The sequence below is a fragment of the Ascidiella aspersa genome, chromosome 3, assembly GCF_963924565.1.
Source record: "Ascidiella aspersa chromosome 3, kaAscAspe10.2, whole genome shotgun sequence".
In the NCBI taxonomy this organism is placed as follows: domain Eukaryota; kingdom Metazoa; phylum Chordata; class Ascidiacea; order Phlebobranchia; family Ascidiidae; genus Ascidiella; species Ascidiella aspersa.
The window spans coordinates 34,756,203-34,768,278 of record NC_139449.1 but is presented as its reverse complement, the minus strand read 5'-3'; the positions used below and the strand labels follow the sequence as shown (position 1 = coordinate 34,768,278).

Here is a 12,076-nt window from a genome sequence, read left to right as displayed (position 1 = left end):
GATCTAAAAAATAGGCTTTTAGGGACATGTATTTAATATAAGCCAGCCAATATAGTCCATAGAGTGATATGTTTGACACTGACTGAAAATGCTGAAACATGCTGTCCTAGTAATCGCTCTTCAAGGAAAATACTTTATTTATAACTATAGTTGCGGAGAATAAGATTTTCTGTCAGTTACAGGCAAAGTAGTATCCAATTAAACGCATTTAAGCGTATAGCTTGGATCTTTTTTTAGTTTTCTCGCGAAATACTATCTTAAATACTACGTATTATACTCGGTTCAACCAATACAAATTTAGTTTCATTTTTATCAGGAGTGTAAGTAGATGTATTTTCTTACCGCCTGCAATTTTTCAGGGATGACGTCACATATCTAGGCCAATACCGGACGTAATAAAACAGGCAACTTCAAGAAACATGAAGTGATCGTTTAATGTCGTGCACAAATATGCAACTGAAATAAACAAATATAGTTATTCAACATGTCCTCGCGAAAAAAGAACATGTTTTAGCCGGAACATAGCTGCGGAATGCCAGTGTACTTATACCACTGCTTTTGACGCTTAGAGCCTTAAAGTTGAATTTTTATTATTTCTTGTAGATTTTCACTGACTTTACACCGAGTTTGTTCACAAGTATGCACAAAAAATAGTCAAACATATATTTGGGACTTGGCCTCGCAATAAAATATCACGTTTTTAACCGGAACGCCGTTGCGGACCGTTCCGGGTCCTTCCACGACTGATCTTGATGTTTGTAGTCTTTATATAAACGAAAGTTAACCTAATTTTATTATTATTTTTTTATTACATACATTTGGGACTTGACCTCGCAATAAAAGATCACATTTTTAACCGGAACGTTATTGCGGACCGTTCCAGCGTACTTTTACCAATGATTTTGACGCGTATAGCTTTAAAGCTGATCTTCTATTATTTGTTGTAGACTTTCACTGACGTCACATCATCTGAAGTTGCATCATGGTGCCACGACCCACCAACAAGGAGACTGCCAAGGGTAGGGACTGCCAAAGCAGCTTAATTTAACAACAAATAATATGGTACAGATGAATCAGGTGGCACTGTATAAAGACAAATTGTATTGCATTCTCGACAAACTTTCGCACAACCGTGCTTCATATAGTGCCACCTGATTCATTTAGAATTAGAGAAATATACTGCGATTTACAAAGATCATTTGATGGTACAGTGACGTAGTTAAACTTAGTTTATATTTATAGCTAGAAGTAGGGATCAACGATACCTTATATATTATCCCGATACCGATATTTTGAATAAAAAGATTTGCGATCCCGTCCTATAACAAATGAAGTCATTACTATGCTCAATAAGCATAGCAGATAAAATTAAAACTTTTAAAGGTATTTTTTTCTAGTTTTTTCGACCAAATTAGCTTTAGCATTAAGACGTTTATTTACTGCCAGTTTTTCACACTTGTTTTGATAAACTTACTATCATGGCAGTATCGCTGCGTTGAAAAAAAATGTAGGCCTAGCTTAAGAAAAAAGAGAAGCTAAAGCTCACAGAACTGTCTAAATTTCCAGGAGATAATGACCTTAGCCTTAAAATTGGTCTCAATTAAAGCTAAAACTGAAAAATTAGTCCGAATTCGGGATAGCGGGCCTAGCCTTTAAAATGGACTCATTGTAACCAAAAACTAACAAAAAGGTCCAAATTTTCAGGAGAATGCTGGCCTAGTTTTAAAGTAGCCTTAATAATAATCAAAACTAAGAAAAAGGTCCAAATTTTCAGGAGAATGCGGGCCTGGTTTTAAAGTAGCCTTAATAAATACCAAAGCTAACAAAAAGGTCCAAATTTTCAGGAGAATGCGGGCCTGGTTTTAAAGTAGCCTTAATAAATACAAAAGCGTACGAAACTGTCCAAATTCGCAGGAGAATGCGGTCCGGGCGACGACCCGATGCCCTTCCTGGCTCCTACAGAGAAGGAAAGGATCGCATTCGCCGCGATGAGGTTTGAAGGAAAGAAGAGCGTGTGGGTTCCTCACAAGAAGGAGGGATACGTGCGAGCTGAGGTGCTCGACACAACTGGGGAGAAGGTTACCGTCAAGACCGTTAAGAACGAGGTAAGTACAAGGCATTAGGCCAGACAGTGTTGTAAACCTTTTATATTGCAAGGGTCACAAACGCTACATTAATCCAGAGATTCCCAGACTTTATTGCTTGATACACCTTTGGAAAGTCTGTTGGATTTGCGACGCACCTATAGTGGTAGAAGTTTTACTAATATTAAAAGTCGTGCCCAAAAGCCAATTCATTTATTTGTTGTTAAAGAAATCATAATCCATTGCGACATTTTTTCGAGGTGAGTACATAGGTCCTAGGCTGTGTGCCTTAACGGGGAAAAACATTTCGTTTAAGCGGACATTTTTAGGTATGACATGTTGACAGAAGAAAAAGTTGTCGTAAAGAACGTACGCAATAGGCCAAGAGGCCCCTTATCGGTATGCTTTGCAGGAGTTATAAACAAAGTGGAATCCACAAATTTCATAACGTCACGTCATAAAACAGTATCCTAAAATACCTGTTGTTCTCTAGCCTTATTGCGCGAAAATTTGCGAATGAAAAAAATGACCACTAAGAACAGGGTAAGGCGTTTTTGGCCTCACTTTGTGTAGCCCAAACGCCGGACAAACAAATAAATACCAATAGAACTTATTTTCAGTATATGTTTTTCTTATGCACTTTTTTGTTTAACTCTTTAACGGTGTGTCCAATTTTTCTTTGCAGACGGTCACGGTGAAACAGGACGACGCCCAGTTCCAAAACCCTCCCAAGTTCGAGCAGGCTTCCGACATGGCCAACATGACTCATCTCAACGAGGCATCCGTGCTTCACAACTTGAGAAGCCGATATGCGAGCATGAGAATCTACGTGAGTAACTTTTGAGATAATTTGAGTCACAAAACTAGTTTTTTTTGTTGTATTAGAATTCACGTAAGCCACGTTTAATTACACAAATACGTGGTAATATCAACAACGGAAAATTTGGTATTTGCTCATTTCAGAATAATAAAAATGCAAACCTATAGATAAAAATCTCGTTAGCTCTCAATGTAGCTCGGTCGGTAGAACGGCGGCCCCGGTTTAGTTAAGGTTGTAAGTTCGAATCTCACCGCAGACTAGATGTTTTTTGAACTGGCCTTGCTTACAATACGATCCTAAATAGCCCAACAAATTTCGGTAACAGCCTTTCGATAACACCAGGAAGAACAATAAAGCTATTTCAGTGGCTTATTCTGCCACGTTTTCTAACCTCACCTATGTAACACGTGTTCCACGCTTAATGCAAACTCTAATCATCTCCAGTCCTACCTCTGGCCTGTTCTGCTTAACTTAAAGACTCTTAAGTCAAAATTGACGAATAAATTGACTTGAGTCATCGCGCAGATTGACTTGACTTGAGTGACTCGGATAAATGACTTGAATTGTACTAAAGACATTCAATCTTAATCCAAGCTTAAATCTATCCCCAGACGTTCTCTGGGCCTTGCTTGTACTGCAATATTGAATAGCCCCACGGATGTTGGTAACAGCCTTGAGTTAACACCAGGTAGAAAAACAAAGCTTTCAAAGTCGCTTATTCTGCCGCGTTTACTAACCGCACCTGTCCAGCACACCTCCTAATCTTAACCCAAGCTTAAAACTTTCTTCAGACCTACTCTGGCTTGTTCTGCGTGTGCGTGAACCCCTACAAGTGGTTGCCAGTATACGGCGCCAAGGTGGTTGTGATGTACCGCGGCAAGAAGCGGTCTGAGATGCCACCTCATCTCTTCTCAGTGGCTGACAACGCATACCACGACATGCTCATGGACCGTGAGAACCAGTCCATCCTGATTACGTGAGTAGCACGCTTTCACGGCGCGATTGTTGATTCCGTGGTGCTTCTTGGAAGGCCACTAGGTAGGTTTGCCTATAATTGGCATTATTAACTTCACGTAAGCTATAATAGATGGGTCAGTCTCTTTTAGAACTTGTGGTTCAGGACTGTGCCTTTCCCTAATCCCGTGAAGGTATTTACTTTCCTATATCGCGTGCATTTGTATAATAAAACTTGAAACTTGATGTAGATGATCTCTTATGGGGATTTGCATTATGTTCCCATTATTGTTCCCAAATTTAGTCTGGCTGAAACAATGCTTGATTCGATACCGCAATAAAAAATTGTCACTTAGTATTTTCACTGTCCTGTACTAATTACAGTTGTGTCGAGTAGTCCACGCTCTTTAGATTACCATTAGCTAATTTATCTTACTCTTCCTAATATTCCATCAAAAATTTTAAATTTAACTGTTACATTTTTTATAACTTAATTTTTTGTGCAAACTTTGCAATTTTAGTTTCAAACAAGTAATTTGTGTAAAACCAGATACTGTTTACTGATCAGTCCTGATTGTTCTGTCGCCAAGTCGATGCGCAGAAAAATATATTCGGCTATTTTTTTAATATTCGTCTAAAATCTTTTGTTTAAAGATTCTGTTGAAATATTGTTATAATATTCGGCAAAAAATTTTTTTAATGTTCGTCTAAAACCTTTTTAAATATTCGGCTAAATTTTTTTTAATGTTCGTCTAAAACCTTTTTAAATATTCGGCTAAATTTTTTTTAATGTTCGTCTAAAACCTTTTTAAATATTCGGCTAAATTTTTTTTAATGTTCGTCTAAAACCTTTTTAAATATTCGGCTAAATTTTTTTTTGAATATTTGCCAAATTTATTTTAAAGATATTGGGATAAAATATTTTAAATATTATTTTCTAACTTGCGCTACTCCCTCTAGTGGTGAGTCCGGAGCTGGTAAGACGGAGAACACCAAGAAGGTCATCCAGTATTTCGCCAACATCGCGGCTGCCAGCGGAGGACAGCAGAAGGATGAGAAGAAGGGAAACTTGGAGGACCAGATCGTCCAAACGAACCCTGTACTCGAGGCCTGGGGAAACGCTAAGACCATCAGGAACAACAACTCGTCTCGATTTGTAAGTTGTATTTCATTCTGTGTCAAGCTGGATCTGGTTGCAGAAAAATGTATTTTTTACACTTTGTCAAGATTCGGAAGTTTTTCATTTGAACAAAAATAGTTTAACTTCACTATTTCTTAGGAAAACTAAACACGGATCTGTTCATATTCTTCAGTAGAACAAGAGTGGCCCAAATGAATGATAAAATATTTTTTTGGTTTATATAGCGTTCTAAAACGTCCGAGCGCTTTATAATGATTCGCGTTTTTCTCAACGTCATTTTACCGCACTGAAGATGGCATAAGCACTTGCCGAAACGTATGCAAATAAAATAATGAATCATTTATCATTTATTTGGGCCACTCTTTTTCTACATTCACTATTTCTGTTTTCAAAACTAGTTATGATTTAAGTTGATTTCTTTTAAGCCAGGCTAAAGCGAATGAAGAGTATTTTTTCAACTTTTGTTCAAAAAGATCTCGCCAGTGTTTCACACCATTGTGTTCAATTTAAGTTATTTGCAATGGAAACAAAGATAAACACCCTTTTCACCTTAGGAGTTCAATATAATGTTGATAAAAAATGCTTCTCGGGTAATGCTATTTGTTAACAAGCGTAACCTTGAAAAAAAGCTTATATATTAAATTCGATGCATTAATTCTCAGGGAAAGTTCATTCGTATCCATTTCGGCACCAGTGGTAAGCTCTCGGGAGGTGACATCGAGTCTTACCTCCTCGAGAAGTCAAGAGTGATCTTCCAACTTCCGGCCGAGAGGAGCTACCACATCTTCTACCAGGTAAGAGGTCAAGCGCAAGATTTGCGATAGAAACTATTTTTGCTTTAATGGAGCCTATTTTATAACACGATGTTTTGGTTTCAAAGTTTTTCCGAAGGGGTTAAAATAATACTTTTAAACCTTTACCAATACTACTATCTTCAAGCATATTCGCGGTTAATTCTAAATCACATTTTCCAAGAGTTCAGACAATATGTTAAAAAAAAGTTTAATTAATGTTGCGTATTTTACGCTATTGTAGCAGAAACTCAGCATAGCCTATTCAAAACACTATTTTTTTAGTTTCTCTCTAATAACGAAAGAAATTCATCCGATCTCAATTGCATTTTGTAACAAAAAGATATCACTCCGCACGGTTTTCCTACTGTTGGCGGTTCTACTTTGCTTTAAGCCAACTGTGACGTATATAAACACCATTGTGACGCACACAGATCATGTCGTGCGGCAAACCCGACATGCTGGAGACTCTCTGCGTGTCCACCAACCCCAAGGACTACTTCTGGGTCAGCCAGGGTGTGCTTACTGTGGACAACATGGACGACAAGCAGGAGTTCGACTTCACTAGTGTACGTATCAGCAAGCTCGGTTGTAAACCAGTCGTTTTGAAATGAATCAAGTCCCAGTCAAGCAATCGCAAAATAGCGGGTCTAGTTAATATGGAATGGCAAAAGCAAAAAATGTCGAGTAAGTCGACATTATCTTGATAAGATCTTAAGACTGTTTGTTTATTAAAACAGATAAAACATAAAATCATTTCTTAAAATCTTACAGAAATATATATATTAAGCCTGTAAGGCATCGTCAGTTTCTGTAGAAAAAACAAACATGTAAAAATGCCAATATTGCCAAAGCATTTTTACATGTTTGTTTAATATATATAGGCGTAATATATATATATCTGTAAGATTTTAAGAAATGATTTTATGTTTTATCTGTTTTAATAAATAAACAGTCTAAAGATCTTTGCATACGAAGACAAGAATCTTTCTTTTACATGTTATTTTCCGCGGGAGATCCTTTTTTTTTAAAGTGTTTCAGCTCATCTTGATAACGAGGTTTCAATAGGCTCTTATATCATCAGTTAATGTTTTACGATTTACTCGACCTTTTTGGCTTTGACATGAATTATTAATATACATTACAGACCCGTCCATCGTGTACCCAACTTAAATCTTAGAAAACTCATTTGTAAAATAAATTAAGTCCCAGTTAGACATTTGCAAAATACCCTACTACCCTGTGAATTAATTTGCAAAATAAGGTATGTTTTCTTAAAACTCAATGACAAAATACCTTAAGATAAAGTAGAGTCATTTGCAGTATAACTTACGTTCCATTTAAGTTGCCAACGTCAAGCCTACCAAAAGGCTAAGTCAACTTATTTGCCAAAATAAAGTCTGAAGTCATTAAATTTAAGAAAAATTGGGCATTAGTTATTGATAAAAGCGGCACGTAAGAACAAACACAAACTCTCGCCTATCTCTTTGCATTTGAAACTGCGTTGTACTTTGATGGCTAGGATGTACTTTAAAACTATCCCTTTGCCTTTTTTTCAAACGCAACCACCAATACTAACTTTATCCAACTTACAGTGAATTAAATAACAATGACTTCAAACTTAAATTGCAGGAGGCGTTTGATGTCCTCGGCTTCTCTGAAGACGAAAAGATGGGAGCCTTCCGTCTCACTGTTGGAACAATGATCTTCGGTAGCATGCTTTACAAGCAGAAGCCAAGAGACGAACAGGCTGAGGTGGATTCTATCGAGAGTAAGCCAATCACATCTCAACAATACAAACGAGCACATCTATGACTAGTATTCGAGGTTGTGAGTTCAAATCTCACAGCGGAATTTTCAATATAAAGCGGCCGATGCCATGCTTGTAGTGTGTATGTTAAAGGGGCGCGTTCACTCGTGTTACCGCCTTTTTGTCTTGTATTTAAATTTCTTTTATTCGAACTTTGACCTGATAAAGCACGTTTTTACGAAAGCCTGTTAATGGTGTAATGCAATATTTAGTTTACCAGTGATACCTGATTTTACATTTCGAACACAAATACGGCAAATTAAAGGCCAGAGTCATTTTTTTGCAAAACAAAAATACTACGCAAACATAAGCCGATCAGTTTTTATATTTCTTTTGTATAGTTTATTTATAGAAACTGAAGATAATCTCACGATATATTTCTCTTTACATCTTAAAAATGACGGACTTCAATTGAGACATGAAACTGGAAAGAATAAGAGAAATACGTCTAGCCGTCTACCCAAACATTTTTTTACGTTTGCATTTTACTTATTGGCTATTATGTGTTTCTCTGCGTTGTCAGTTGCGGACAAGTGCTCCTACCTGTTCGGAATCAACTCGAACGAGCTTTGCAAGGCGATCACCAGACCCAGGGTCAAGGTTGGAACCGAGTTCGTGCAAAAGGGTCAGAACATCGACCAGGTTTGTTAAAAAACTTAGGGGAGAACAGATGGTCAGGGTGCAATGTATTATGCACAAAAGTAATGGATAGCGTGATAAATTCTTTCATTTTTTTCAACCACGCAAAATTCAGGTAGATTTCCTTAAGTTTAAGTGTTTGGCTTTTGCCTGAAGTTTGGTTTTTGCCTGGACACCTTGGGTATTTTACCTAGTAATCTTATATAGGATTGCCATTTTTAAACGGGCAAAATCTCTGTCACATTCATGACAGCAGTCAAAATAATAGTGGTCTAACTGTTAGGCGACCTATGGAAGTCGTCTTTTTATAGGAATGAGACCGAACGCTCATAATAAAATACGAGCCTTTTTGTAAATAATTGCGAGAAAAGGTATTTTTTAGATTAATGTTATGTCTGGTACTTTGTTAGCATTAAATTAGGCAGGTGGATTTTAATTAAAATATCAGATTTTTCGAAAAATATTCTTTTATTGTAACCTATTTCCAGGTTTATAACCTATGTTATTGCTGGCGATTTTAAAGCCAAACAATTAACCTCCCTTTCTCCATCCAGTGCAAAAACTCCACCGGTGCTTTGGGCAAAGCGGTCTACAACAACTTGTTCCGTTGGATCGTCTACCGTCTCAACATCACCCTCGACACCAAACTGCCCAGAAACTACTACGTTGGTGTCCTCGATATTGCTGGATTTGAAATCTTCGAGGTGAGCTTTCAAACACAGCAAAATTATTTGCGGTTTAAAAAGCCGGTATCCAATCAATGCAGTTTAACTCAGTACATAAAACACACTAAATCCTTCAACTATATCGGCTATACACTTTCAATTATAAACAAGTCATTCTGACAAATATGTATTGACTGCTGACGTTTCGGTTACCTATACGGTATATATATACACTTTATCAGCAACTCGAACAGAGCTCTACTTTGCAGTTGAACAAGACGCTGCCTTAAACATTTAATCTTTTGAGAATCTTATCAGTATTACCAGTAATGCAGTCAACCATAGTATTCAAAACACACTAAAGGGCACCTTATGATCTAACTAAACCATATACACTTTATCAGCAAGTTTACCAGAGCCAATCTACTTGGAGTTCAACTCCTTTGAGCAACCTTGTATTAGCTTTATCAACAAGAAGTTGCCTGAAAAACGGCAAAGAAACTCTGGCCTATGCCATATACACTTCATAAGTAGCTTTACCAGAGCGAATTTACTTCCATTTCAACATCTTTGAACAACTTTGCATCAACTTCACCAACAAGAAGCTGCCTTAATAACCTTACAGAGCCTTTTCACCATGAGTAGTAACTAATACAGTCAACCTTAGTACTCAAAAACACACTAAAACCTTACAGCCTAAACCACATTTAACTCATCCTAACTTTAACAGAGCCAATCTACTTGCAGTTCAACACCTTCGAGCAACTTTGCATCAACTTCACCAACGAGAAACTGCAGCAGTTCTTCAACCATCACATGTTCGTCCTCGAGCAGGAAGAATACAAGAAGGAAGGAATCGAGTGGACCTTCATCGATTTCGGAATGGATCTCCAGGACTGCATCGAGCTTCTAGAGAAGGTATGACGTCACCGGTTTGGACATGACGTCACTGTTTTGTGTCGTTTAACCAGGATTGTTGTGAGACAGTTTTTTGGGAAGTTAGAGACCGCTACCTTCAGACGTGTCTTGCGTCGTTGCACTTAGCAAGAGTTATTCGTTATTGGGCAAATGTAATTATAATTAGTAAGATTATCATAAAAGAAGATTTAAACAAGACTTTTCCATACATTAGACACTTATTCTAGTTTAGTTAATTGTTAACTTTGGTGTTTTTGAATTTCTTGTTATTTTTTGGGTCATGAAGTCATAACTATCGCTGTGACGTAAAATAAATGTCGGAGGCGGGCCATACTTTTCTTAAAAACAAAATACAAAAAGCAACCTTCAAATTTTAGGCGCTAATAGCAAACTCCAAACCTTTAAGCTAATAGCGTTATAATCATTTTGACTAAAAAATCCTGTTTTATAATATTCTTTCAAAACTCATGATAATCGAATGGATCCAACTATCTATGATCTTTTATTTTTGCTTTATAATCATTTTGATTTTGACTAAAAAAAATTTTTGTTTTCACTTTGACTAAAAAAAGTGTTTTATAATATTCTTACATAACTCATGACAAATAATATTATCAAATCGAGTCCCACTATTCATGAGTTTTTTGTTTTTTTTGCGTTATTTTCATTTTGACTAAAAATCCTGTTTTATAATATTCTTTCAGAACTCATGACAAAGAAATACTATCGAATCTGATCCTAAAATCTATGAGTTTTTTCTTGGTTTTGACGGGTGTGTTTCTCTTTCAGCCTATGGGAATCTTCTCCATCCTCGAGGAAGAGTCGATTGTTCCTAAGGCGACCGACACCACCTTCAAGAACAAGCTTTACGAGCAACACGAGAAGAAATCGAAAGCCTTCATCAAGCCTAAGGTGTCCAGCAAGGGAAACGCAGATTTCTGCGTCAAGCACTACGCCGGAGTTGTAAGTTTGCTGAGCTGAGGCTTTAAACGTCTTTGAATTGGCTTGCATATTGATGAGGCTACACTTTGAATATCTTTAATTTTTTGTTACAGTTATATTCATCCGGGCATCGGCTCCGATATTATCGGACATCAATAGTGCTTCAATATTTCTCATTCGTTTGTGAAAACGGGGCCTTCGCTGCTGCTAGGATGCAATTTTTATAGATAAAATTGTAATATTTTGGTTTGAGTTAGTAACTGTGGTTGGCTAACTATGGAGACACGATTATGCCCCTAAATCGGTATTGAAGAAACACCTAATAGAACCTTTCAAATGACCTATACCGTATCAGTCAGTCCATTGAAACTGCGGTGAGATTCGAACTTACGACCCTGGGCATACGTACAAATACTGCTGTCAACCTCTCATGAACGACAATTGCTGGAATGTCGACGTTCAAATATTTAGAATCCTTAGTACGAAAAACAGGCACAACGCATAAATCATTTCTTAAAGTTGATAAAAATATGTAGTTAATATAAAAAAAAGTAAAAGAAAGTTAAATAAGGGTTTCTTTAAGTTAACAGACATATATTATAACAGGCATTTGTGTAAACAAAAAGCAAGCCAGTACTAGAAATTTATTATAAAAACTATAGTGCTTCAGTTGTTGGATTTTAAATATATTGATGTTTCATATAATAAGTATAGCAAACTATCGCCGAAAATCCTTTGCTTAAAACACTTAAATCTCTTAGGTTGACTACAACGTCGGAGGTTGGCTGAACAAGAACAAGGATCCTCTCAACGACAGTGTCCTTCAGCTCTTCAGGAAGTCCAGCAACAAGCTCATGGCTTGCCTCTTCCCAGAACCCAAGGAAGAGAGTAAGTGCTTGAAACAAGTTGTACATAAAACTATCGCGATTGCTTTTTAGGAGTAGGCCTACGAATAGAGGTACGCCGTCGGTATAATAAAAACCTAATACTTGTAAAAGTTAATCTGTATGCGCTGTGCCTGCTTTTTAAAGGCAAAGGGTTCTTAACTATTGTAATTCCAGTTAACCTGAAAAAATAAAACCCAATACATATTTAATTTCGATACCTTAACCAACAAAGCCCTTAAATATAGGTTAAACTAGGTTTCGCATAACTAATTAAGGTTGATTTTTCTTTCTGGTATGTTTTCGCTTACCACACACAATAAAGAAAAAACGTTAAACGTAAATACGATCCAATAGAAAACAGGACAACTTGTGACACACTCAACTTAGAAGCCTGCTCCCCAAAGGCAAAAATCAAATTAGGAAAC

General features: G+C 36.9%; 1 protein-coding gene across 1 annotated transcript in view; it reads left to right on the top strand.

Moving 5' to 3' along the window:
- Positions 1–12,076, top strand: part of LOC146162685 (uncharacterized) — a 42,488-nt gene that overhangs the window by 570 nt on the left and 29,842 nt on the right. The window contains exons 2-14 of the mRNA XM_083386078.1: positions 948–1,019; positions 1,915–2,105; positions 2,770–2,913; positions 3,696–3,880; positions 4,819–5,014; positions 5,662–5,793; positions 6,225–6,359; positions 7,423–7,561; positions 8,124–8,242; positions 8,794–8,943; positions 9,652–9,822; positions 10,612–10,785; positions 11,526–11,652. Of these exons, the coding sequence (XP_083242204.1) occupies positions 983–1,019; positions 1,915–2,105; positions 2,770–2,913; positions 3,696–3,880; positions 4,819–5,014; positions 5,662–5,793; positions 6,225–6,359; positions 7,423–7,561; positions 8,124–8,242; positions 8,794–8,943; positions 9,652–9,822; positions 10,612–10,785; positions 11,526–11,652 (1,900 nt within the window). The 5' untranslated portion in view covers positions 948–982. The remainder of the gene's footprint in view (positions 1–947; positions 1,020–1,914; positions 2,106–2,769; positions 2,914–3,695; positions 3,881–4,818; positions 5,015–5,661; positions 5,794–6,224; positions 6,360–7,422; positions 7,562–8,123; positions 8,243–8,793; positions 8,944–9,651; positions 9,823–10,611; positions 10,786–11,525; positions 11,653–12,076) is intronic.